The sequence below is a fragment of the Perognathus longimembris genome, chromosome 5 (assembly GCF_023159225.1).
Source record: "Perognathus longimembris pacificus isolate PPM17 chromosome 5, ASM2315922v1, whole genome shotgun sequence".
NCBI classification, from domain to species: domain Eukaryota; kingdom Metazoa; phylum Chordata; class Mammalia; order Rodentia; family Heteromyidae; genus Perognathus; species Perognathus longimembris.
The window spans coordinates 72,815,004-72,837,553 of NC_063165.1; the positions used below are offsets into that span (position 1 = coordinate 72,815,004).

The window sequence follows — 22,550 nt, forward strand, 5'->3', positions numbered from 1 at the left end:
TCGGGGGTCAGTTGTGGGTCTCGAACTCTGGGCCTGGCAGCTGTCCCTGAGCTCTTCGGCTCAAGGCTAGTGCTCTACCACTTTGAGTCACAGTGCAATTTCCAGTTTTCTGATGGTTAACTGGAGATAAGAGTCTCATGGACTTTCCTGCCTGGGCTGGCTTTGAACCTCAATCCTCAGATCTCAGCATCCCGAGTAGCTAGGATTGCAGGCATAAGCCACCAGTGCCCAGCATGGGTTACTTTTTAAAATGTCTTTTAATATAGAATGATACAAATACACTCTTGTCACCGAAAGAAAAGTTCTTTCATATGACTCTAGCTTAATTTTGGTGAATCAGATTTTAAAAACTGTCTTAAAGTATCCTACATTTAAAAATATGCCATACAACCTTTTAGTAAAGTATGTCTTACTAAGATACGCCCTACTACATTCTTTATCACCATATATTTTTCTAAATACATTAACCATGTACAAAACATCCATGTTAACAAACAAAATGTCAAAGTTCTCAATGTAAGTTTAATCAAGGCTTATGTAAGTCATTCCCAATTCATATGCTTATCACTTCATTGAAGCTTCCAGACAAATATAAGAAGTTGGAGTCCATTTATCCATCTGCCCGAAACAAAAATGAAGCCAATCAAAGCAAAGAATCCTGATTTGACATCATGGAACTCAGAATGTAATGACTGTACAAATGCCCAGTCAGTGATCTTATCTCATTACATATCAAAGCAGGGCTCATACTCCTGAAAAGCCTTATCATTGTAAGGTAAAGCTCTTGCTCATGGCTCACAATTAACACAACACCAGAAAATTCACACTAGGGAGAAATTGCATGAGTGTAAGAAATGTAGAAACCTCATTATTTCCTGGTGCAAATGCTACAGACATGAGAAATGCGGGAACGCCTACACATGGAGTTCACACCTTGCCTAACATCAACCAATTCGCAAAGTTAGAAAATCTTACAAATGTAGGCAATGTGGGAAGATTATTGAGGGGTTTTCATCTTGCTGAATGTAAGAAATTTCATGATAGAAAGCTAAAAGTAGAAAATGCAAAAATCAGTCTTCATGGCTCAGTCTTTGACATCAGAAAATTCACATTGGTGAGAAGAAGTATAAATGCAAGGAATGAGGGAATATCTAGCTATGTGTGGTTTGGAACTTAACAATGAAAAATTCATAATAGAGACTACACAAATATGAAGAGTGTGCTGAGAATAAATACTTGCCAACGAAAATTACGATACCCAGCAAACAAACTTGTCTTTTAAAAAATTTGATAGAGGGGCTGGGAATATGGCCTAGTGGCAAGAGTGCTTGCCTCGTATACATGAAGCCCTGGGTTCCATTCCTCAACACCATATATACAGAAAATGGCCAGAAGTGGTGCTGTGGCTCAAGTGGCAGAGTGCTAGCCTTGAGCAAAAAGAAGGCAGGGACAGTGCTCAGGCCCTGAGTTCACAGCCTAGGACTGGCAAAAAAAAAAAAAAAAAAAAAAAAAAAATTGATAGAGAACTAAAGACCTATATGTTAAGATTCCACTTCACAACATTCACAATGACTGTCATCAGAACACCAAACGGGCTAGAAATGTCGATTGGCAGTAGAGGGCTTGCACAAAGCCGTGGGTTCAATTCCTCAGCTCCGCATAAACAGAAAAGGCCGGAAGTGGCGCTGTGGTTCTAGTGGTAGAGTGCTAGTTGAGCAAAAAGAAGCCAGGGACATTTTTCAGGCCCCGAGTTCAAGCCCTAGGACTGGCCAAAAAAAAAAAAATGCTGAGGAGAATGGGACAGAGAATTGTGCACTGTTGGTTAGAATGTTATTTAGTCTGGTCACTAAGGAAATCAGTATGGAAGTTTCTCAAAAAGCTAAAATTAGAAGTACCATATGAGCCTACATGCTACATTCTCTTAGTTATATATCCAAAGACATCCAAGCCCAACATACTACAGTAATACTCACAATAGCCAAGAAACATAATCAGCCTAGGTGCCTGCCAAAGCATGAACCAGTACATCAAATGTAGTACATAAATTTAATGGAATATTAGTTAGCCACAAAGAATTAAATCATGCTTTCATTTACAGGAAGATAAATGGAACTGCAGAGAATTATGTAAAGCAAAGTAAGTGATTCAAGCCAGGCTCCAGGCACTCATGCCTGCAATTCTAACTATTCAGGAGGTTGAGATCTGAGATGTGCAGTTCAAAACCAGCCTAGGCAAGACTGTCCATGATACTCTATCTCCAACTGACCACCAAAAAGCCAAAAGTGAAGCTATGTCTTAAGTGGTAGGCCATTGTCTTAAGCAAAAGACGATAAGGCACAGCACCCAGGCTCTGAGTTCAAGCTCTAGGAATAATAATAAATGAACTGGGTGACACTGATCAAGAACCACTGTACTCATAACCTAGTTATGGAATTGTAACCTCTTTGCACCACTACTTGATAATAAAAAATTTATACTTAAAAATCTTAAGCTATTAAATTAAAAAAGCTATTAGAAGAGAAAGGAAGCCACAAGCTATGGGACTATAATTACAAATCACATATATGACAAAAAGCTTTCAACTAGAAGATGCTCCATAAAGGCATCTCAAAATTCAATTACAAGCAACTGAGATGTGGCTTTGTAGTACAATAAGTGACTACCCAGCATGAGCAAGGCCTGGAGTTTGATCCCACCACTGCAAAAGAACAGTAAAATACAAAAATAAAACCTAGGATGGGAAGGCATCACACATCTGACAGAAAGGAGCAAAGTGAATGTTGACCCTAGGACTCTGGAACTCACCATACAATCTTGGTGGAAATAGAAAATTTTAAGCTGGGTGCCAGTGACTCACACCTATAATCACAGCTACTCAAGAGGCTGAGATGTGAGGATTGCGGGTCAAAGCCAGCCCAGGCAGGCAAGTTTGTGAGGTTCTATGTCCAGAAAAAGTTGGAAGTGGGACTGTGGCCCAAGTGTTACAGTGCGAGCCTTGAGAAAAAAGAGCTCAGAGACCAAACCCAGGCCCAGAACAAGCTCCAGAAATGAAAATTTTAATTTGGCAGTTTTATTAAAGAATTCTCCAGGGCTGGGAATATGGCCTAGTGGCAAGAGTGCTTGCCTCGTATACATGAAGCCCTGGGTTCAATTCCTCGGCACCACATATATAGAAAACGGCCAGAAGTGGTGGCTCAAGTGGTAGAGTGCTATCCTTGAGCAAAAAGAAGCCAGGGACAATGCTCAGGCCCTGAGTCCAAGGCCCAAGACTGGCAAAAAAAAAAAAAGAATTCTCCATACATTATCATCTAACCTCATCAATCTTACCACCAATTTAGCCAAGAGAAACAAAAGCACAATCCAAATATTAGTTTATCAATGTTCATAGCAGTTTTCTCTTTAATTACCAGAAACTGAAAATAATAAAAAGAAATTTATGCTGGGGGGAGGTGGGGAGGTGAGAACCAGACAAAAGAATATACCATTAGACTTGATTTAGACAAAATCCTGGAAAATGCATGAAACACTTGTCTTGGGATAGGTGGGACAGGAAGAGACAGAAAGGGGATTACAAGGAGCATATTTTCTATTCAGTGGCTAAAGAAAATGCCCCTTGCATTTTTGTGGTCATGGTTTCAAGGGAGTGTGAGTGTGTGTGAGTGTGTGAGTGTGTGAGTGTGTGTGTGTGTGTGTGTGTGTGTGTATGAATCAAATTATATCTTAATTATGTACTCACCCTAAGTAGGAAAATAGGCATACTAAAGTCACTAAAAACTTGTATCTATACCAAGTTAATATTTATAAACTGAGCTGGGCATGGTAGTGCATCTTTACAAACCCTGTACTAAAGAAGCTGCAGGGGAAAGAAGATTTCAAAGAAGATTTGGGGCCAGCCTCATCTATAGGGCAAGATGGTCTCAGATTTAACACATAAATGAATATTTGTTTAAGTAAGCTATAGATGTTTATATTGTCCAAATTAATTTTGTTTACCTCAATGGCAAATAACGAATTGGTGTTATCATTATTTCCTTTATCTAAGAGGCTATGGTAGTTTCAACCAGCCCTAAAAAGCCCTTAATTCCTAAAGTTATGCTCAAAAACCTCAAGAATTTTTATCAGGTCAAATTCTATACAGCTTACCAATAAGTTAACATTACAATTAAATGCTATAATTAGCTCTTGTAATTCAACATTTACTAAAAATCTATTATGAGCAAGACACATGGGTAAGGATATATTTTAAAATGTAAATATGTATGTAAATGTAAATATGTTGAGATACCCTTTGTATTTTTATTTTATTTTTTTGGCCAGTCCTGGAGCTTAGACTCAAGGCCTGAGCACTGTCCCTGGCTTCTTTTTGCTCAGGGCTAGCACTCTGCCACTTGAGCCACAGCACCACTTCTGGTCATTTTCTGTATATGTCGTGCTGGGGAATCGAACTCAGGGCTTCATCTATATGAGCAAGCACTCTTGCCACTAGGCAATATCCCCAGCCACTAGATACCCTTTGTAATGTCTCAATTTCATTCTAAATCTCAGGAACAATAGGAATTGAAACAGTGCACTTACGTCATTACTTCTTTTAGTGATCCAATAGCTTTTTCTAATGTGCTTTTGTCAGGATTTTCTTCAGCTGTATGCTTCTTAAGATCTGTAACAATAGGTAATTTTTCTATGATTAAAAACTAATTGAAGCTGGGTATGATGGTATGTGCCTATACCCCTAGCTATTCAGGAGGCAGGCAATAGGAGAATCTCAAGTTTGAGACCAGAAAAAAAGAGAATAAGACCTTTCTCAAAAAACAAAATGGGTATAGTGGCAAGTGCTAGGGTGCCTGCCTGGCTTATACAAGACCCAGTTCAATCCCCAATACTATAAAAACAAAAAAGGAAAATAAGTAGTTTTCTGTCTAAGACTGTCAGTCTTGATATACTTTCTTTTTAAAGAACTTATCTAATTTTTAGTTAATAAAAAGCGTTTAGCCAGGCATGATGGCATCTATGTATAATCCCAGTCCTCAGGAGGCAGAGGTCAGAGGCCTCCAATTTGAATCCAGCCTGGGCAACACAACCAAGACTGAGTATGAAACCCAGCGGTAGTATTTGCCTAACATGTGCCAGATCCTGGTTGCAATCCTCAGCACAGACATCCTAGTCAGCATTCCCTTAAAAGCTCTCTTTTTATATATTTATTAACGTTTCCATCCTTTAAAAATTAACCATTGCCTTGATTTCCTTCTAGTAAAGACTCTGCACCATAGTGTTGAATGATCCCCACACACAATCCTTAATTATTATATAAATCATTATATACCTTGTATTTCATATTGGGCCCCAAGTCTCGTTTACAAAGAGCATTTAGTGGGGCTGGGAATATGGCCTAGTGGCAAGAGTGCCTTGCCTCCTACACATGAAGCTCTCGGTTCGATTCCCCAGCACCACATATATGGAAAACGGCCAGAAGTGGCGCTGTGGCTCAGGTGGCAGAGTGCTAGACTAGCCTTGAGCGGGAAGAAGCCAGGGACAGTGCTCAGGCCCTGAGTCCAAGGCCCAGGACTGGCCAAAAAAAATATTTAAAAAATTAAAAAAAAAAAGAGCATTTAGTGCCATGAAGGGCCAAGTTTGGATCTCAAAGAAGCTCATACTAAATATGCTGACTCTTATGACTATGTTTCTTACTTGACACATATAAACCAACTATATTCAGTCTAATACCATGTGAAAAGCTCATGATAACCATATGATGGGATTCTATGCAATGAAAGTACTTGTGGAGAACCTTTATTCTGCCAAGATCCATTGGAAATTTATAACATCATTTGAAAGTCATACAACATTATCAATACAAACAGATATGCAATAGATAACTGTCAAGAAGAATACATCTCTGCCCATCAAATGATTTCTCTGGCCTTATACTGCTTGAGTGCATGGTTCTTCCCTACTCTGATTTTAAATAATCCTTAGTAAAACAAGAGAGGTAGGGAAGTCATTTTATAAGCCACCAGTTCTCAATTAACATCAACCAAAAAAAACTGCCAAGTTTGGAGTTTGTAGACAATTCTGACCAACCAAAATATTTTACAGAAAAAAAGATTAAACAGACACAAAATTAGCTTGTATATGTTATCTTAAATTTAGAAGTCAAATTCTTTTACTTTTTGTACATGGTCTAACTTTACAGTCCAGTCTGGCCCCAAACTTGCAAACCTCCTGAGGGTTGGGATTACAGATGTGCACCATATCTGGCTTAAAATTCTTAACTGCAGACTTTCTTACTCTTTATGAATTAGCTTTTAGCTGGGCATCGATGGCTCACATCGGTAATAATAGCTACTTAGAAGGCTGAGATTTGAGGATTAGTGTTCAAAGCCAGTCCAGGCAACGAAGTCCATGAGACACTTATGTCCAATTAACCACCAAAAAATCAGAAGTGGAGCTGAGGCTCGAATGGAAAGTACTTGCCCTGAATGAAAAAGCTAAAAGAAGCACCTAGACTCCACTGTTCAAGTCCCACAGTATGAACATATAAACAAACAAGTAAATAAATTTTTTCAAGATTCTGGCTTAATACTACTACTATAGTCAAGCAACATATACATGAATATACATATACTTTTCTTAAACCGAAGATAAAATTTATTCATAAAAACTGAGCTATATATAAAACTTACTGAGATATGTAGTTTTAATATTCTTACCAAGATAGATACTACAGGTTTCAACTGTATATTGAACAGTCCAAAGCAAAATAAAAGTGTAATAAAATATATGGAAAGGACTAAAAACTTGGGACACATGAAATCATCTCTCTGTGAGTCTGCAGATGAATTCTGTGCTACTTGAATATAAACTTATTTTGAATTAGTTACGTATAATAAAACTTAAAAAAAAAAACAAGAGAAAGACAAAAGGATACAAGTCAACACAGCTGACCCCAGAATAGCATATCTTCAGGCAAGATTGCATTTTTATAGCAAGGATGACTACTTTTTAAGACACTCTACAATGATGTTTTTCCTAGGTAAAAGATAAATTTTAGTGCTAAAACCCTAAGAATCTCTGGAAAATAGAAGAATTTCAATGATAAATTTGGGGTGAAGGCAGGGATGGCTTACTGGTAGTGTTCTTGAGTTCAAATTCTATTCTAGTACGACCAAAGAGAGGGAAAGCTAGAAGGAGCCAGAGAGTCAAAGAACTATACCATAAAAATATGGAAAGTAATCTGCAGACAGATCAGACAAGTACCATTTAAAAGTAATGCAACACTGGGCAGCCTCTGGACTGGTCGGATGAGAAGTTCAACAAGGCTTTGCCGTCCACATTCTGGTTTAGCTTGGTTTATCTGAAAGAAAATTATTCAAAAAAACTAAGTTTTTTTTTTAAGTTTCATGTAAACATTAGCTTACACTTAATTTTTTTTTAAAAAACCATACTGCAAAATGTTTTGAGAATTACATACATTTTTTTTCTTTTTCTACATAAGCACATACAGCATTGTCACTCATTCAACTGTTTACCTCTTCTACCTAACATACCAATAGCTTCTAAACATCACTGTCCCCAACAAGTATGACTAAACAGACAGTAACTTCAGTGAAGCTTTATTTCTTCTTATTTTAATGTATTCCTTCAGCAGTGATTCTCAGATTTTTGCTTGAAAGAACTTTAGTAGAGCACATGCCTAACCTCAAGGACCTAAGTTCAAACCCCAGTTCTGTGCCCCCCAAATGCATATTACCTTTAGAAAAGCATGAAATCGGGGCTTCTGTTTTTCACATTTAATAATTGTCTCCTTGCTCATTTCAAAGAAGTTTACAAAAGGAGGGTAGGTTTTTACCAAATCTTTGGACTAGGAATAAGAAAGGAAAAAGAAACATTAATTTCTTAGACATACCACCCTTGTACACTGAAACTTACTCAAATAGTCAGCAGTCATAATCTAATACATATGCAAAAGGAAACTAGGTTTCACAAGGCAAATATATATACTTCAGTAAGGAGATGCCTGTAATCCTAGCTACTCAGAGGCTGGTATCTCAAAATCTCTATTAAAAGCCCACCCAGGTTGAAAAATCCATAAGCCCCCATGTCTAAATAACCAGTAAAATGCTAGGTTGGAGGTACGGCTCTAGTGGTAGAGCACCAGCCACCCAAGTTTCAAACTTCAGTACTATCAAAAAAACTAAAAAAATAAATAAAAAATAAAAATAAACCAAAATTACTGAACAAAGTGCATCAATTAGTACACACAGCATAAAACTTTAAAACTAAACAAAGAATCAGAAAGGATCAAAGGTACATATATTAAAGTGAACCATATCAATACAAACATGACAAGAAAATTTGAAAACATCTATAAATAAGAAATATATTAATTATATTAGAGCTGATCCAGAGAATCTTTAAGAATGATAACCACTGTTTAAAAAAAAAAAAACAATTCTATTATCTAAAATTGCAAGCAGAACAAGGAAAATGTCTTGGCTATCTCAGGAGACACTAAGAAGCATCAGGAAGACTTCTGGCAATAATTTTGACATTTGGAATTCTAAGCCAACCAGAAAAAGAAAAACATCTAAGACACAACAAGGAACGAAAATCAAGGTATGACCTCCAAAACCAGTACTGCGTTCCAGGTAGACAAAACTGAAATTTTCAAGTCCTATTCAAAGAGATTACAAAATTTATGCAGTAAAGCCTGTTCACAGAACCTCATCGTAATGAATGTTTTATGTACTTAGGCTAGGTTGTTTTTCTTCTGGTCCTTGAACTCAGGGCCTGGCCACTGATCTTGAGATTTTTGCTCCAGGCTAGTACTCTACCACTTTGAGCCACAGGGCTACTTCCAGTTGTCCAGATTAATTAGAGTTAAAGAGTCTCATGGACTTTCCTGCCTGGAGTGGCTTCAAACCTCAATCCTCAGATATCAGCTTGCTGAGTAGCTAGGATTACAGGCATGAGCCACCAGTGCCTGGCTAAGCTATGATTTCTTTCTGTTGTTTCTTTATTTTGGTTTTCTGGGACAGATTCTCACTATGCATACAAAGCTAGACTTGAAGCCCTGATTCTTCTGCCCTGCTCGCCCCACCCAAGTGCTTAGACTGGCATGCAGCACCACATGCAGCATTTGATTTTACAGGACACCCCACCCTCGTGCTCTGGACTGTACCCAGGGCCTCGTGCGTGCTAGGCAAGTGCACTACCATGGAGCTCCATCCCCAGCTATGAGGTTCTTATCCTCAAATAGAAGCAGCAATTCATTAGGAACCTTTAAACAGAAAGACAGGAGAGTAAAAAGTATTATCAGTAAGAAAAAGAAAAGCTTATATAGCAAGTTTGAATAAGATCACTAATCTGTAACCATTTATGAATGGTAAGTAATCTAATTTAATAACTACACCATAGTTAATTAGTATTATTCTAATAATGATCTTGTATTATTCTATGTATAGGAAGCATGTTTTCAGCAGCTAAGAATACAAACATATTTTATAAACTCAACCATGTCAAAGTTTGAAAACCTCTCATTATTTAAAGAAAGATTTCCCTGTGAGTCCTTGGTGAAATACTTTTAATTTGAAACTTACAGCAAAATTTAAATACTTACATATTTAAGGAAGATGTCACCAATGCTTTTGCTCTCATCCCAATTAACAATTAGGTCTTCTAGATCATCCTAAAATCGAACCAATTGGAACATTTAAAATTAAGCTTGACAGTTTCTTTTACACCTTTTAATACTTCCAAGATATTCAATTGGAAAGAAATGTCTTCTTTTGTCTTAATTTGATGTGCAAATACCCCACCCTTCTCAACAAGGATATGTCTACAAAGAAACTAACCTTCCAAAATAAAGAAAATAAAAATAGCATTAAGTCAGTAAGACTAACATCCCAATGTAATAGCTCAATAGTGTGCCTTATTCATAAGTTAATTATTAGTGAAACTATAAAGTGATTGGCATTATCAATCTTAAAGGTAATCCTGCTGACATGCTGAGGTATGCCATTAAAAACTATAGCCCACTAATAGGGTCAGCAAATTTTACTTAAAGAGACAGATGGTAAACAATGAAGGCCATATGGTTTCTGTCATTACTGCTCGCTCCGCAAAGCAGGAGCCACCACAATCTATCAACGCGAAGATTGGCTCTGTTCTAATAAGCCGCTCTGCACCCTATCAGGCAGTGGGAAAGATATGGCCCATAAACCATAACTTTTTAATCCCTGGTCAATAAAAATCCCCATGGTCATGTTAAAATATTACACATTCATGAAAATTTAGAAGACATTTATAAACTTTATAAGAAAGCAGGTGGCAAGATGAGATGCCAAAAAATGACACGTACTAATTAAAATTCTAAGTAATTTTACTGCAAAAACCAGTAAGCTCTTTTTTGGGAGGTGGGGACCAATATGGGGCTTGAACTCAGGACCTCCACTGTCAGGTCTTTCACTCACAGCTAGCTCTCTACCACTGGAGCCTCCAGTTAGAGATTTTTGCTGGTTAACTGGAAATGAGTATTTCTATACTTGTTTGGCCAGGGATGGCTTCTAACTGTATTTCTCAGATCTCAGCCTACTGAGTAGCATTGTAAGTATGAGCCACCATGGCCCAGCCAGTAAGTAACCTCTTACAAGAGGTTCTCAAAGTGGCACCTAAAAAAGCCTGGGAAACAGATTGCATGGCCCCCATGAGATTCAAACTATTTGCCTAAAGGAGAGAGGAAGGTTGGGCAAATAGTTGTAATGTTCAATGAACTATGTGATAATGGAACTAGGTAACTAGGGTTGAGTTGGAAAAGATGGAAGGGGAGAACAATGGAACACTAAGACTGATTGTACTCATAAATCAACATGTTGAAAAGAAACTCATTTGTCCAACTTTAAAAAAAAATAATTAAAAAAACACAAAACTAGTTTTGGGGCCAGGAGTTTGGCCAAGTGGTAAAGTGCTTGCCTAGCATGCATGAAGCCCTAGGTTCGATTCCTCAGTACCACATACACAGAAAAGGCCAGAAGTGGTGCTGTAGCTCAAGTGGTAGAGTACTAGCCTTGAATCCAAAAGAGTTCAAGAACAGTATTCAGTTCAAGCCCCAGGACTGGCAAAACAAAAAACAAAAAACACCAAGGTGGGGCTGGGGATATAGCCTAGTGGCAAGAGTGCCTGCCTCGGATACACAAGGCCCTAGGTTCGATTCCCCAGCACCACATATACAGAAAACGGCCAGAAGCGGCGCTGTGGCTCAAGTGGCAGAGTGCTAGCCTTGAGCGGGAAGAAGCCAGGGACGGTGCTCGGGCCCTAAGTCCAAGGCCCAGGACTGGCCAAAAAAAAAAAAACACCAAGGTGCATTGTAATTCTAAGGTATTATTTTACTTTTTATCTCTCCTACAATACACAGTAGAGGTTACATGACATGCAGTACTCCAGTAGACTGAATGTAAAGTCACTTTTCTACTCAGCCAAACAGTAAAAAGAAAAAAAAATTATACACAATGTAAATTCTGCTCTTCTCACTATACTGTCTTAGAAATTAGTTCTTTTTGCATAGAGTACTATTCGTTATCATGTAATGGGTTATTTTAAATAAATTCCTTTAAAATTAGATACGCTAGACTGGGAATGTGGCTTAGTGGTAGGGTGCCTAGCAAACATGAAGCCCTGGATTAAATTCCTCAGTATCACATAAACAGAAAAAGTCGGAAGTGGCCTTGTGGCTCAAGTAGCAGAGTGCTAGCCTTGAGCAAAAAGAAAGGTCAGGGACAATACCTTGAACCTTGAGTTCAAGCCCAAGGACGAGTTCAAAAAAAAATAGTAACAAAAAAAAAAAATTAAGATACACTACAGTAGTGTGCTGGTGGCTCACACCAGTGATCCTAGTTACTCAGTAGGCTATCTGAGGATCTCAATTCAAAGGCAGCCTGAGCAGGAAAATCTGAGACTCTTACCTGCAATTAAACACACACACACAAAAAAAAAAAAACAAGTCCAGCTGTGTGTAGCTCAAGTGGTAGAACACTAGCCTTGAGCACAAAAGCTCAAGGACAGTGCTCACCCAGGCCCTAAGTTCAAACCCCAGTACAAAAGAAAAATAAAAAAATTAGATACACTGAGACTGGAAATGTAGCTTAATGGTAAAATGCTTTCTTAGCATGCACAAGGCCCTAGATATGATCCTATGACTGAGAAGCAAAACATAGTTATCCCGAGCAGTTCTGCTGGAGGGTGGGTGCCAGCAGAAGCGGCAAGGGCAACAAAAAGGGTAGATGAGGATGGTCCAGGTAGTTTGTCTGAATGAAAATAGTACAAAGAAAGCTGTTCAAATTGTTTTGGGGAGGAAAGAGGGAGTAAAATAAGAGTGGTAGAGGGGGTAGATTGACTAAGAAGTAGACATGTATGAATGAAACCTCCCCTACCATCCTCCTGTAATAATAATGTATTGTAATACTAACGTACACTAAGACAAGAAAAGTAATTAGATAGCCTAAGTTCATTAGAAGATGAACTGCAACTCTCACTTCAAACCAAACAACTTTTTAAAAAAATACAAGAAGGTAGCATTAAAATGTTAGGAAAAATTTCTTAGACATCATACCAAAACATTTTAAAACCAGGTAAATTAATTGGATTTCATCAGGATTTTAAAACTTCTATACTTTAAAGAAACTTGTAGGGGTTGGGAATATGGCCTAGTGGTAAAGTGCTTGTCTCGTATACATGAAGCCCTGGGTTCAATTCCTCAGCACCATATTTATAGAAAAAGTGGCACTGTGGCTCAAGTGGTAGAGTGTTAGCCTTGAGGAAAACAGAAGTCTGGGCACAGTGCTCAGAACCTGTGTTCAAGCCCCAGGACTATCAAAAAAAGAAAAGAAAAGAAACTTGTATCCAGACTTTGTCCCCCCAGTCCTGGGACTTGAACGCAAGGCCTAGGCCCTATCCCTGAGCTTCTTTTTCTCAAGGCTAGCACTCTACCACTTGAGCCACAGTGCTACTTCCAGCCTTTTCTGTTTATGTGGTACGTATGCTAGGCCAGTACTCTAGCACTAAGCCACATTCCCAGCCCCTAGTATCAGAAAATTTATTTTTTTTTTGCCACTCCTGGGGCTTGAACTCAGGGCCTGAGCATTGTCCCTGGCTTCTTTATGCTCAAGGCTAGCACTCTATCACTAGAGCCACAGCCCCACTTCTGGCTTTTTCTGTTTATGTGGTACTGAAGAATTGAACCCAGGTCTGCATGCATACTAGGCAAGCACTCTACCACTAAGCCCCATTCCCAGCCCCTATTATCCAAAATTTTAAGCATACTTCTGATTCAATAAAATGACAACCCAAACAGAAACAGATAACAGATCTAAGAAAATATTTTACAATAAAATGGAGAGACTGTAAGTAGGAGGATCATAGTGGAGAGGCCAGCCCAGGGGAAAAAGCAGGACTTCATCTAATCTAAAAACAAAGAAGGCTTGAGCTAAATGGTGCAGCCACCAGTACTAGGCCCCGAAGTTCAAATCCCAGGACTTCAAAAAAGGAAGGGGGAGGGGGAGAAGGGAGGAAGGAGGGAAAGGAAAAGAGGGAAAATGGGAATAAGGAACAAGACATTTGGAGAAAACTGTGAAGCAAAACTGAAAAAATTCCTTTCTACCAACGAAATCTAGTGATAGCTTTCTAAAGCATAAAAGATATAAAAGATTAATGTCTTTGAAAGATCTTAACTGGAAATAAAGATAAACTAGCATTTAGAGCAAAAAGAATTCCTTTAGAGTTCATATCAAGTTTTGGAAACTAAATGAAACAGATGGAGGATTCTGATAAAAGACAAAATACAGACATTTAGTAAATGGTATTTTCACTAACCTACGGTTTTGCTAACAAGTAGTTTAGAAAGGCTCCAGCTTGCCAGCATGGTGACACAAGTCTAAAGTCTCAGCTACTCAAGAGGCTAAGGCAAGAAAGTCAAGTTCAAGGCTACCTTAATAAGACTCTAATCTTTAAAAAAACAAAACATGATTTTGATTATTAAGAATGTTAAGAGAGGTTCTGTTGGGGATAGGCACCAGTGGGATAGGGAGAACCAATTGGAGAGCAAAAGAGGACAGTATGTTCAAAGTACTTTATACCTATAAATGAAAAGAGAAGAATCAAACAATGAAGAAAAAGTAGTAAGGAGTGAATTTGATCAGGATACACTCAATGCACATATGGACATGTCACAAAGAAGCTCCCCACACACATAACACATGCTAATAAAAAAAAAACTAAAAAAAAGGGCTAAAGACGAACAGAACAAAAAAATTGATGCTACAAGAAACTGAATGTAAATAAACCAGTTTTTGAATGTTACAATGAGCCTAATCCAAATATATTAACACAAAATGGGAATTTTTTTTAAACCTGAATCAAGTAATGCCATCAACAGTATGTAAATTTTTCACACTTTAAAATACTACATGGGGGCTAGGAATATGGCCTAGTGGCTTGCCTGAGTGCTTGCCTCATATACATGAAGCCCTAGGTTCGATTCCTCAGCACCACATATGTAGAAAGTGGCAAGAAGTGGCACTGTGGCTCAAGTGGCAGAGTGCTAGCCTTGAGCAAAAAGAAACCAGGAACAGTGCTCAGGCCCTGAGTTTAAGGCCCAGGACTGACAAAAAAAAAAACTTAGTGGTAAAATACTACGTGGTTAGGGCTGGGAATATGGCCTAGTTGTAAAGTGCTCATCTCGTATACATGAAGCCCAGGGGTTCGATTCCTCAGCACCACTTATAAAGAAAAAGCCAGAAGTGGCACTGTAGCTCAAGTGGTAGAGTGCTAAAGAAGCCAGGGACAGTGCTCAGGCCCCGAGTTCAAGCCCCAGGACTGGCAAAAAAAAAAAAAAAAATACTACATGGTTATAGAAACTTGGTCTTTAAGCCAGGACAATCACAAGGGAATGGAGAAGGCCTTTCCAAAGTACAGGGTGTAGGGGCTGGAGATGTGGCACAAGAAACAGAGCATATACCTAGCGGAGCATGAGGCCTGGAGTTTAAGACCCAGTACTAGAAGGGGGAAAAAAAAGAGATGAGGGAGACTGGATATTGCTCTCCTTAGAGTCTAGAATTTTTTTGTCCCTGGGGGGGAAAAAAACCACAAGTACATATGATTATGTTGGTAACGTGTTTATTGTATTATGTTTATAAAATGTTTATATGTAATATGTTTATAAAATATTTTCATATGCACAAGTCTAGCCATTAGTGCTTTCTAGATAAGGATGAGTAAAAGAAGTGCAAAAAAAAGATTATATATTTAAATAGCAAATAAAAGAAAGTTTCAACTATATACCTATTTGGAGCTCAGGATGCTGCTCAGTAGTAAAGCACTGTCTTGCCATATGCAAGGCCTGGGACACATGCATGCACATGCAATGGACACAAGCATACGTACACACACATACACACTAAAGCCAACAACAACTCAAACAATAGTATCAATCAAACAAAATTTACCTTTATCTTTGTGTGGACATCAAAGATATCTGGGATGCTACCAAAGATAGTTTTAATCTCTTCTGGTGCAAGAATAGGCCCACCACGTTGTCCTTCTTCTTCCAATGGCACTTGAAATAACTGATTGGGGAAAACAAAAGAAGAGTACACTAAGTAGACTGTGGTAAAAGAAAAGCTAAAATACACGCAGTGATAAAGAAGACAAGATGTCAAGATGTTGACAGAAAAGAAAAAAAATTTTAAATGTTCCTACATTTAAAAGATTTTTTCTTATAACACTGTTTATTCTACTTATATTACACGCTCTGTATATGCATATGTATACATAATAAATAAACTCCTTAATTAATGAAAGCACGGGTGACTCACACTATAAATCTAGCTACTCAGGAAGCAGAAACAGGAGGAGCTTGATTCCAAGCCAGTCCAAGCAGAGAAGTCCTGAGAGACGGGATCTCCAATTAGCAAAAAGTTAGAAGTAGGAGTGTGATTCAAGTAGTGTAGAGTGCTATTCTTGAACAAAAAGTCAAGTGAGAACTTAAGGCCTGAATTCACACCCCAGGATTGACACAAAGGAAAAAAATAATAATAACAGTACAACAGCCTTGGGCTGCAAGGGCAGAAAACAGTGGAAATGGGGAAAGCTAAAAAGGAGAATAAATGTGGATGGATACGGTAGTCTGTTTGCATATATGAAAACAGAATAATGAAACCTGCTGAAATTGTTTTAAGAAGGGGGGAGAATGATAGAAGGAGGTGAGGCTAATCAGGATGCATTGTTTACATACGTGGAAATGTCACAATGAAAACCCTAGTACAACTTACATTAATTTAAAACATTGAATTTTTTAAAATGGATGAATTGTGCACCAGTGGTTCACACCTGTAATCCTAGTAACTCAGGAAATCCAGAGACCAACAGCCTAGGTATAGACTTCAATCCAATTACCCAGTAAAATGACAGACTGGAAGTTTGGCTCAAGTGGTAGAGCACTAGCAGTCAGTAAGCAAGCCTGAGTTCAAGCCCTAATAATGGCACCAAAAAAAACAAACAACAACAACAAAAAAAAAAAAAAAAAACAGAAGTAATGGAGGGGTAAGTTGAAGAAATGTATACAGATACATTAAAATAGAACAAAATATGCTGAATTTGGTCCAAGAAAAGGGAAAGGAGAGGAGAGAACTGATCAAAGAATGGGCTTGATAGGGGTACACTGTATCCATGGAGTACATTTTATCATGCAAACCCCATGGAATATAGGGAAATCCCACAGTGAAGCTCCTATGTACAACTAATTGATCCTAATTAGAAAAGGGAGAAAAAAAACTAAACCTAAAGTCCACAGAAAGAACTATAAACAAACTTAGCAATCAGCATTCGTTCATGACTTTTGGCATCACATCTAGTTGTGGCACATGTACTCTTATAATTAGGCCCCTGTCGTGTTCTGCTTGTGTTTCCATTAATTCTCACATTCTTAACAACAAAACCCAAACCCTAATGAGAAACTACCTACTATTCTTCTATTCAAAGATAAGCTCAGTGGCCTCTACTTCATTTTCTTGACAATATATCAGGCTATCTCCTTCATTACCTAAAACAAATTTATTCCTTCTTTCCAAAGATACCAAAATAATGTCCTATTATTGTCTTTCAGAATCTGAATTTCAGTTTATTCCTTAATAATATCTTCTTCAATCTTGTTCTAAGGATTTACTATTTATATTGAGAAATAATTCTATAATGCATTTTATTATCAGTGAGCAGTGAGTTAAACATTCTATATTGATTAAGCATTGATGATTTCATATTTGGCACTGAAGGGCCAAGGAAGAGACTTACATTGACTTGCCAAGTTTTGCAACTACTGTTTGGACAATCTTTTGCAATATGTACACAGACAGCATTAAGTAAAATAACAGCTCTGGAAAAGATATCTTCAGAAATTTCTGTATGTAAGTATAAATGTACTCCCTTGACAATGTAAAAAAAAATTTAAAACTGTGATCCAGGTGCTGGCAGCTCACATCTGTAACCCTAGCTGGGATCTGAGGACTGAAATTTGAAGCCATCCCAGACAGAAAAGTCCATGAGATATTTATCTCCAATAAATCACTGGAAAGTCAGAAGAGCTGTGGCTGAAGTGGTAGAGCAACAGCCTTGAGTAAGATAGCTAAGGGACAATAACATCTAAACCCTGAGTTCAAGACCCAGTATCAGCACAACAAAATATAAAAATATGAAAGTTGTCAGAATCCAAATGGAGGCACTAGTATCAACTTTAACCCAAAAGAAGTAAAGTGGAACTGTCTGACACTAAGTAAGTAACACAAAAATTGTGTGATAAACCGCAAGTTTGCAGAAAGGTCAAGACACAAAAGGACATCTGCTCAAATCTCAGACTGATACCACTATCATTGCAACTTCAAAATAACTTGACATAATTTCCTCAAGTCTGTCTTTACCAAGTCCCCCAGCCTCAATTTCTTTGAATATACCCACCATTTACTATGGTATGCATATTCCCATAGCAGGGCTCTGCGAGTCCCAAAGAGCTATCATTTGTGTTTGGAGAATCTGATTCCTTTTAGATTAACAGGGAACCTGTGAAGTTCTGAATCAAATTCAGTCCTCTATAAGATCAGCTACTAAAGATCTTGAAAGTTATTAATAAAAATGGTGCTATTTCTAAATGAACAAAATTCCAAGTATAGCTATGGCATAATCTTACCAGCAGTTTCGGTCACATAGTAAGTCTGCTTAATAACAGATGAATTAACATTAATGAAGTACAGTCAAAACAAAGTAACAAAAGTAAATTTCATAAAAATTTTAAATTCTCTACACATTATACAGTTCAGTGGATGTCAGTCAGTCCTGAATCATGATCAAACTGCTGTGTTCTCATTCCCTTGCCTTTGCCTTTGGTTTTGTGAAAATCCACCTCTACAAAAGCAAGGGAGCCCAAAAAGCCAGGTCAACGTCAATGTGCATAACAGCAGTAAACAAGTAAAATTGGAAATCTGCTGAAAGGCAGCCTATCTTTAGTGGAAATTGGGCAGGGCTATGGGAAAAATGAATGCACATCCTCAGTACATCACTCAATTCTATGCAAGCTGCATGTGTGCGGGTTTCCTAAAAGTGGTCTCCTTGGTACCACATAGCTGCAAACATCAAGAATCTGCTGCCTAATGGCATTTGTAGTATCTATGTTTAATTGTATTTGTGTATAATTTTCTTCTAAAACCCAGTATCTTTTATTTTTGTTCTTGGGAATGTTTGTGTTTAATGCTAGGACTGAACCCAGTTAAGACAAGCATTCTAACACTGAGCTACAACCCTAACTCTTAAAAACAGTATCTTTTGGAAAAAACAAAACACAACCAGGAATAGTAGTGTATACCTATAATTGCAGCATTCAGGAAAACGAAGCAGGAATGCTTCCAGTTTGAGGCCAACCTAAGCTATACAGCCAATTTGATGAAGGTCATAGGCAAGACCCTGTTTCAAAAAGAGAAAAACCTATAATAAAAATACAAAGCCAGGGGCTGGAAATATGGCCTAGGGGTAAAGTGCTCACCTTGTATACATGAAGCCCTGGGTTCGGATTCCTAAGCACCACATATATAGAAAAAGCTGGAAGTGATGCTGTGGCTCAAGTGGTGTAGAGTGGTAGCCTTGAGCAAAAAAAAAGAAGCCAGGGACAGTGCTCAGGCCCTGAGTTCAAGCCCCAGGACTGGCAAAAAACAGAACAAAAACAAAATAAAGATGTTAAAAAAAATACAAAAGCAATACTTGTAAAACTGTTTGGTGTAAACCAACTGAACAACTTGGGGGGTGGGGGGAGAGGAAGAGGGAAAGGAAAAGGAAAAGGGGAAGGGGAGGGGGAGGGGGGAATGAGGGAGGAGGTAACAAACAGTACAAGAAATGTATCCAATGCCTAACATATGAAACTGTAACCTCTCTGTACATCACTTTGACAATAAATAAGAAAAAAAATACAAAGCCAAAAAAAGATGAAAGTCTTCAATTTTGAGCTTACAAATGTGGTAATCATTTTACAAACTGGTACTTACTTGAATAATTGTTGCCAATATATTTACATAATTGCTTTCAGTCTGGTAGAGCTCTTTTGCAACTTGCCACCTGGCTGACTGCTTTGAAGGAACTGGAGTAGAATTTTTAGAAGACTTAGTACAAGACTTAGGTGTATCTGAAAGTGTTTAATAAAAAAAAAAGGCAAGATTTAATTGGAAAACAGATCTAAGTACAAAATGTTTTAAGATAAGATACAGATCTTCATTAAGGCAGAATTAATCCCTCATAGAATAAAGGCAAATGCCAGAATGGTTAAAAATATCACTAACTCTAAATCAACATTCTACTAATAAACAACTTAAGCTCTTCAATAATGTCAATGCCATTAAAAAGGAAGGATTCTATATTAGAAGAAAGTAGAAATAATTTGCAATGTGTGACCCACAGCAACAAGTTAAAAAAAAATCTTTCTTTTGCCAGAAGTGACATTAAGACATTAGTGAGAGGAGGAGAAACATGTGCATGTTAATTTTTTCATTATAATAACTGTGAGACAGTTATTTAAGAAATGCCTTGATAGCATATGCCTTATACCTCCAGCATTCAGGAGGTTGAGCCAGGAAAATTGTGGGTTCAAGGCCAGCATGAGCTACACAGTGAGACTGTGTCTCAAGACTATACAAGAGCTGGGATATAGCTCACTGATACAGCAATACAGCACATGCCCAGCATGCACAGTTCAATTTCCAGTGTTGCCAAGATAAGAGACAAGAAAAAAAAAGTTCCCCTATATTTTCAGAAAGCCTTTTAGGTATTCTCAAATTGTGTATTTATGCATGCGCACGCACATGCCTTTCAAAATTTCAAAGCTAGCATGGCAAAATAATTTCGTTTTAGAAAATCTATATAAACATTAGAATCTTTGTAAAGATAATAAAACAAAATGGAAAGTAACATGAAAAAATATTTAAGTTTAAAAAAAGGGGAACGGACTATTATGATAACTTAGTTACAATAGTAGAAAACTACATTTATATGGAGGAGACCTCAAAAAAATAACCAACAGTAAGTGAAAAGTTCTTCTTCAGTTCAAAGTATCTTAATAGATTAGCATGGTTGGTCATGCCTGTTTCAATGATTCCTTTTCTTCTCCAGCTATTGGCTTAAACAATCCACTAAAAATAGGGGAGCAGCCAGGGACCATGGCTCACTCCTGTAATCTCAGCTACTCAAAGGAGGGGAGATCTCAGGCTCACAATTCAAAGTCAGGCCAGGTAGGAAAGTCCATGAGACTCTTTTCTCTAGTTAACCACCAGAAAAGCTGGAAGTGGAGCTGTGGCTCAAGGGGTATCAAGTTCAACCCCCCAGTTGTGGCACAAAACTATAAAATAAAATTTAAAATAACTGTAATGTTAAGCATCTACTTCTTTTTTGGTCACTCATGGGACTTGAACTCAGTGCCTAGGCACTGTCCCTGAGCTTTTTGTGCTCAAGGCTAGTGCTTTACCCCTTTAAACCACAGCTTTACTTCCAATTTTCTGATAGTTAATTAGAGATAAGAGTCTCATGGCCTTTCCTGCTTGGGCTGGCTCTAAACTGTGATCCTCCAATCTCAAGTCTCCTGAGTAGCTATGATTACAGGTGTGAGGCCACCAGCACCCAGCCTAAGAATTTGCTTTTTTTTTTGTTTGTTTGTTTTTTTGTTTTTTTTTTTTTTTTTTTGGCCAGTCCTGGGCCTTGGACTCAGGGCCTGAGCACTGTCCCTGGCTTCTTCCCGCTCAAGGCTAGCACTCTGCCACTTGAGCCACAGCGCCGCTTCTGGCCGTTTTCTGTATATGTGGTGCTGGGGAATCGAACCTAGGGCCTCGTGTATCCGAGGCAGGCACTCTTGCCACTAGGCTATATCCCCAGCCCAAGAATTTGCTTTTAAACAGCTCCTGTCACTCTAGACAAGTTACCTCTCTGTTCCTCAGTTCAGTCATCTGTGAAATGGAGACAACTAAATCTATTTAACAAATATACAAAATACATAAAACACTAAGCATATAGTGAGCCATCATCCAATGGAAGATTATGCTTAGTGTTTCCTGTCTTTGCTCCTCACTGAATACAAAGGTAATTAAAGGCAAAGCTTTTCATATACATTAGGATTTACCTACATTCTAATAATCACTCTATACTATTCAATCTTAAAATTCATTTTTAAATGCTAATTACCTCCACAGTTAATGCTGGACTCTGGAGTGTTGGAGATATCTAAGAGTGACCCTATAGAAAGGGAATGTTCAGCGGATGGACGCTTCCGGGGAGGGAAAGGTGACAAGTCTGTCTCTCTTGAGAGCTGAGCAAGTGTCTCTTTTAAACGACGTCTTTTGCGGTTGCTGTTGGGAGTATTTAGAGAAAGCAGTGACACAGATTTTTTGAGCTCCGGAGTATTAGCCTACAATCAAAAAGCACAAAAGATCTGTATTATTTCCGTGGTTCTTTACTGAGACAAAGAAAAAGTTCATTTATAAGTCTGACAAAAACATGGAGTGCATACAACATGGTACCTACTTAGATTTTATAGAAAAATAATCAATATGCTACATTCAATATTCCACTCAAAATCATTAATTCCTGAACTAAAATAAACCTCAGAAAGACTGATCTGGTTTTAGTGGAGACTCAGCACAAAGGCTGGATTTTCAGTTTCCATTCTACTATTAATAATCTTTTAAAGGACATTTTCTCTCTTAGGATTCTTCATTGACTCCCAATCCTAATGAAAACAATCCTAACTCTTTAGCATATTAAAAACTTACTAATTCTGGAAGGTGGTAACAAGTTTGATAATAAATGTAATCACTGCCTTATGTATGACATTGTAACCCCTCTGTACATCACTCTGACAATAAAAAATTTAAAACTTATTAATTCTGCCTATGTATTAAGTTTTATCTACCAGGGTTTCCCACACTAAACTACTTGCTATTTTTAACACTATCAAGCTTTTATATCCTCTCACCTACTGTTCT

At 37.9% G+C, this 22,550-nt stretch overlaps 1 protein-coding gene across 4 annotated transcripts in view; it reads right to left on the reverse strand.

Moving 5' to 3' along the window:
- Ect2 (epithelial cell transforming 2) overlaps positions 1–22,550 on the reverse strand; it is a 56,978-nt gene that overhangs the window by 18,076 nt on the left and 16,352 nt on the right. For all 4 annotated transcript variants that reach the window (XM_048347107.1, XM_048347110.1, XM_048347109.1 and 1 more), the window contains 7 exons: positions 21,751–21,973; positions 19,572–19,708; positions 15,495–15,614; positions 9,617–9,685; positions 7,748–7,858; positions 7,255–7,351; positions 4,576–4,657 (listed from right to left, as the gene is read on the reverse strand). In XM_048347107.1, the coding sequence (XP_048203064.1) occupies positions 4,576–4,657; positions 7,255–7,351; positions 7,748–7,858; positions 9,617–9,685; positions 15,495–15,614; positions 19,572–19,708; positions 21,751–21,973 (839 nt within the window). The remainder of the gene's footprint in view (positions 1–4,575; positions 4,658–7,254; positions 7,352–7,747; positions 7,859–9,616; positions 9,686–15,494; positions 15,615–19,571; positions 19,709–21,750; positions 21,974–22,550) is intronic.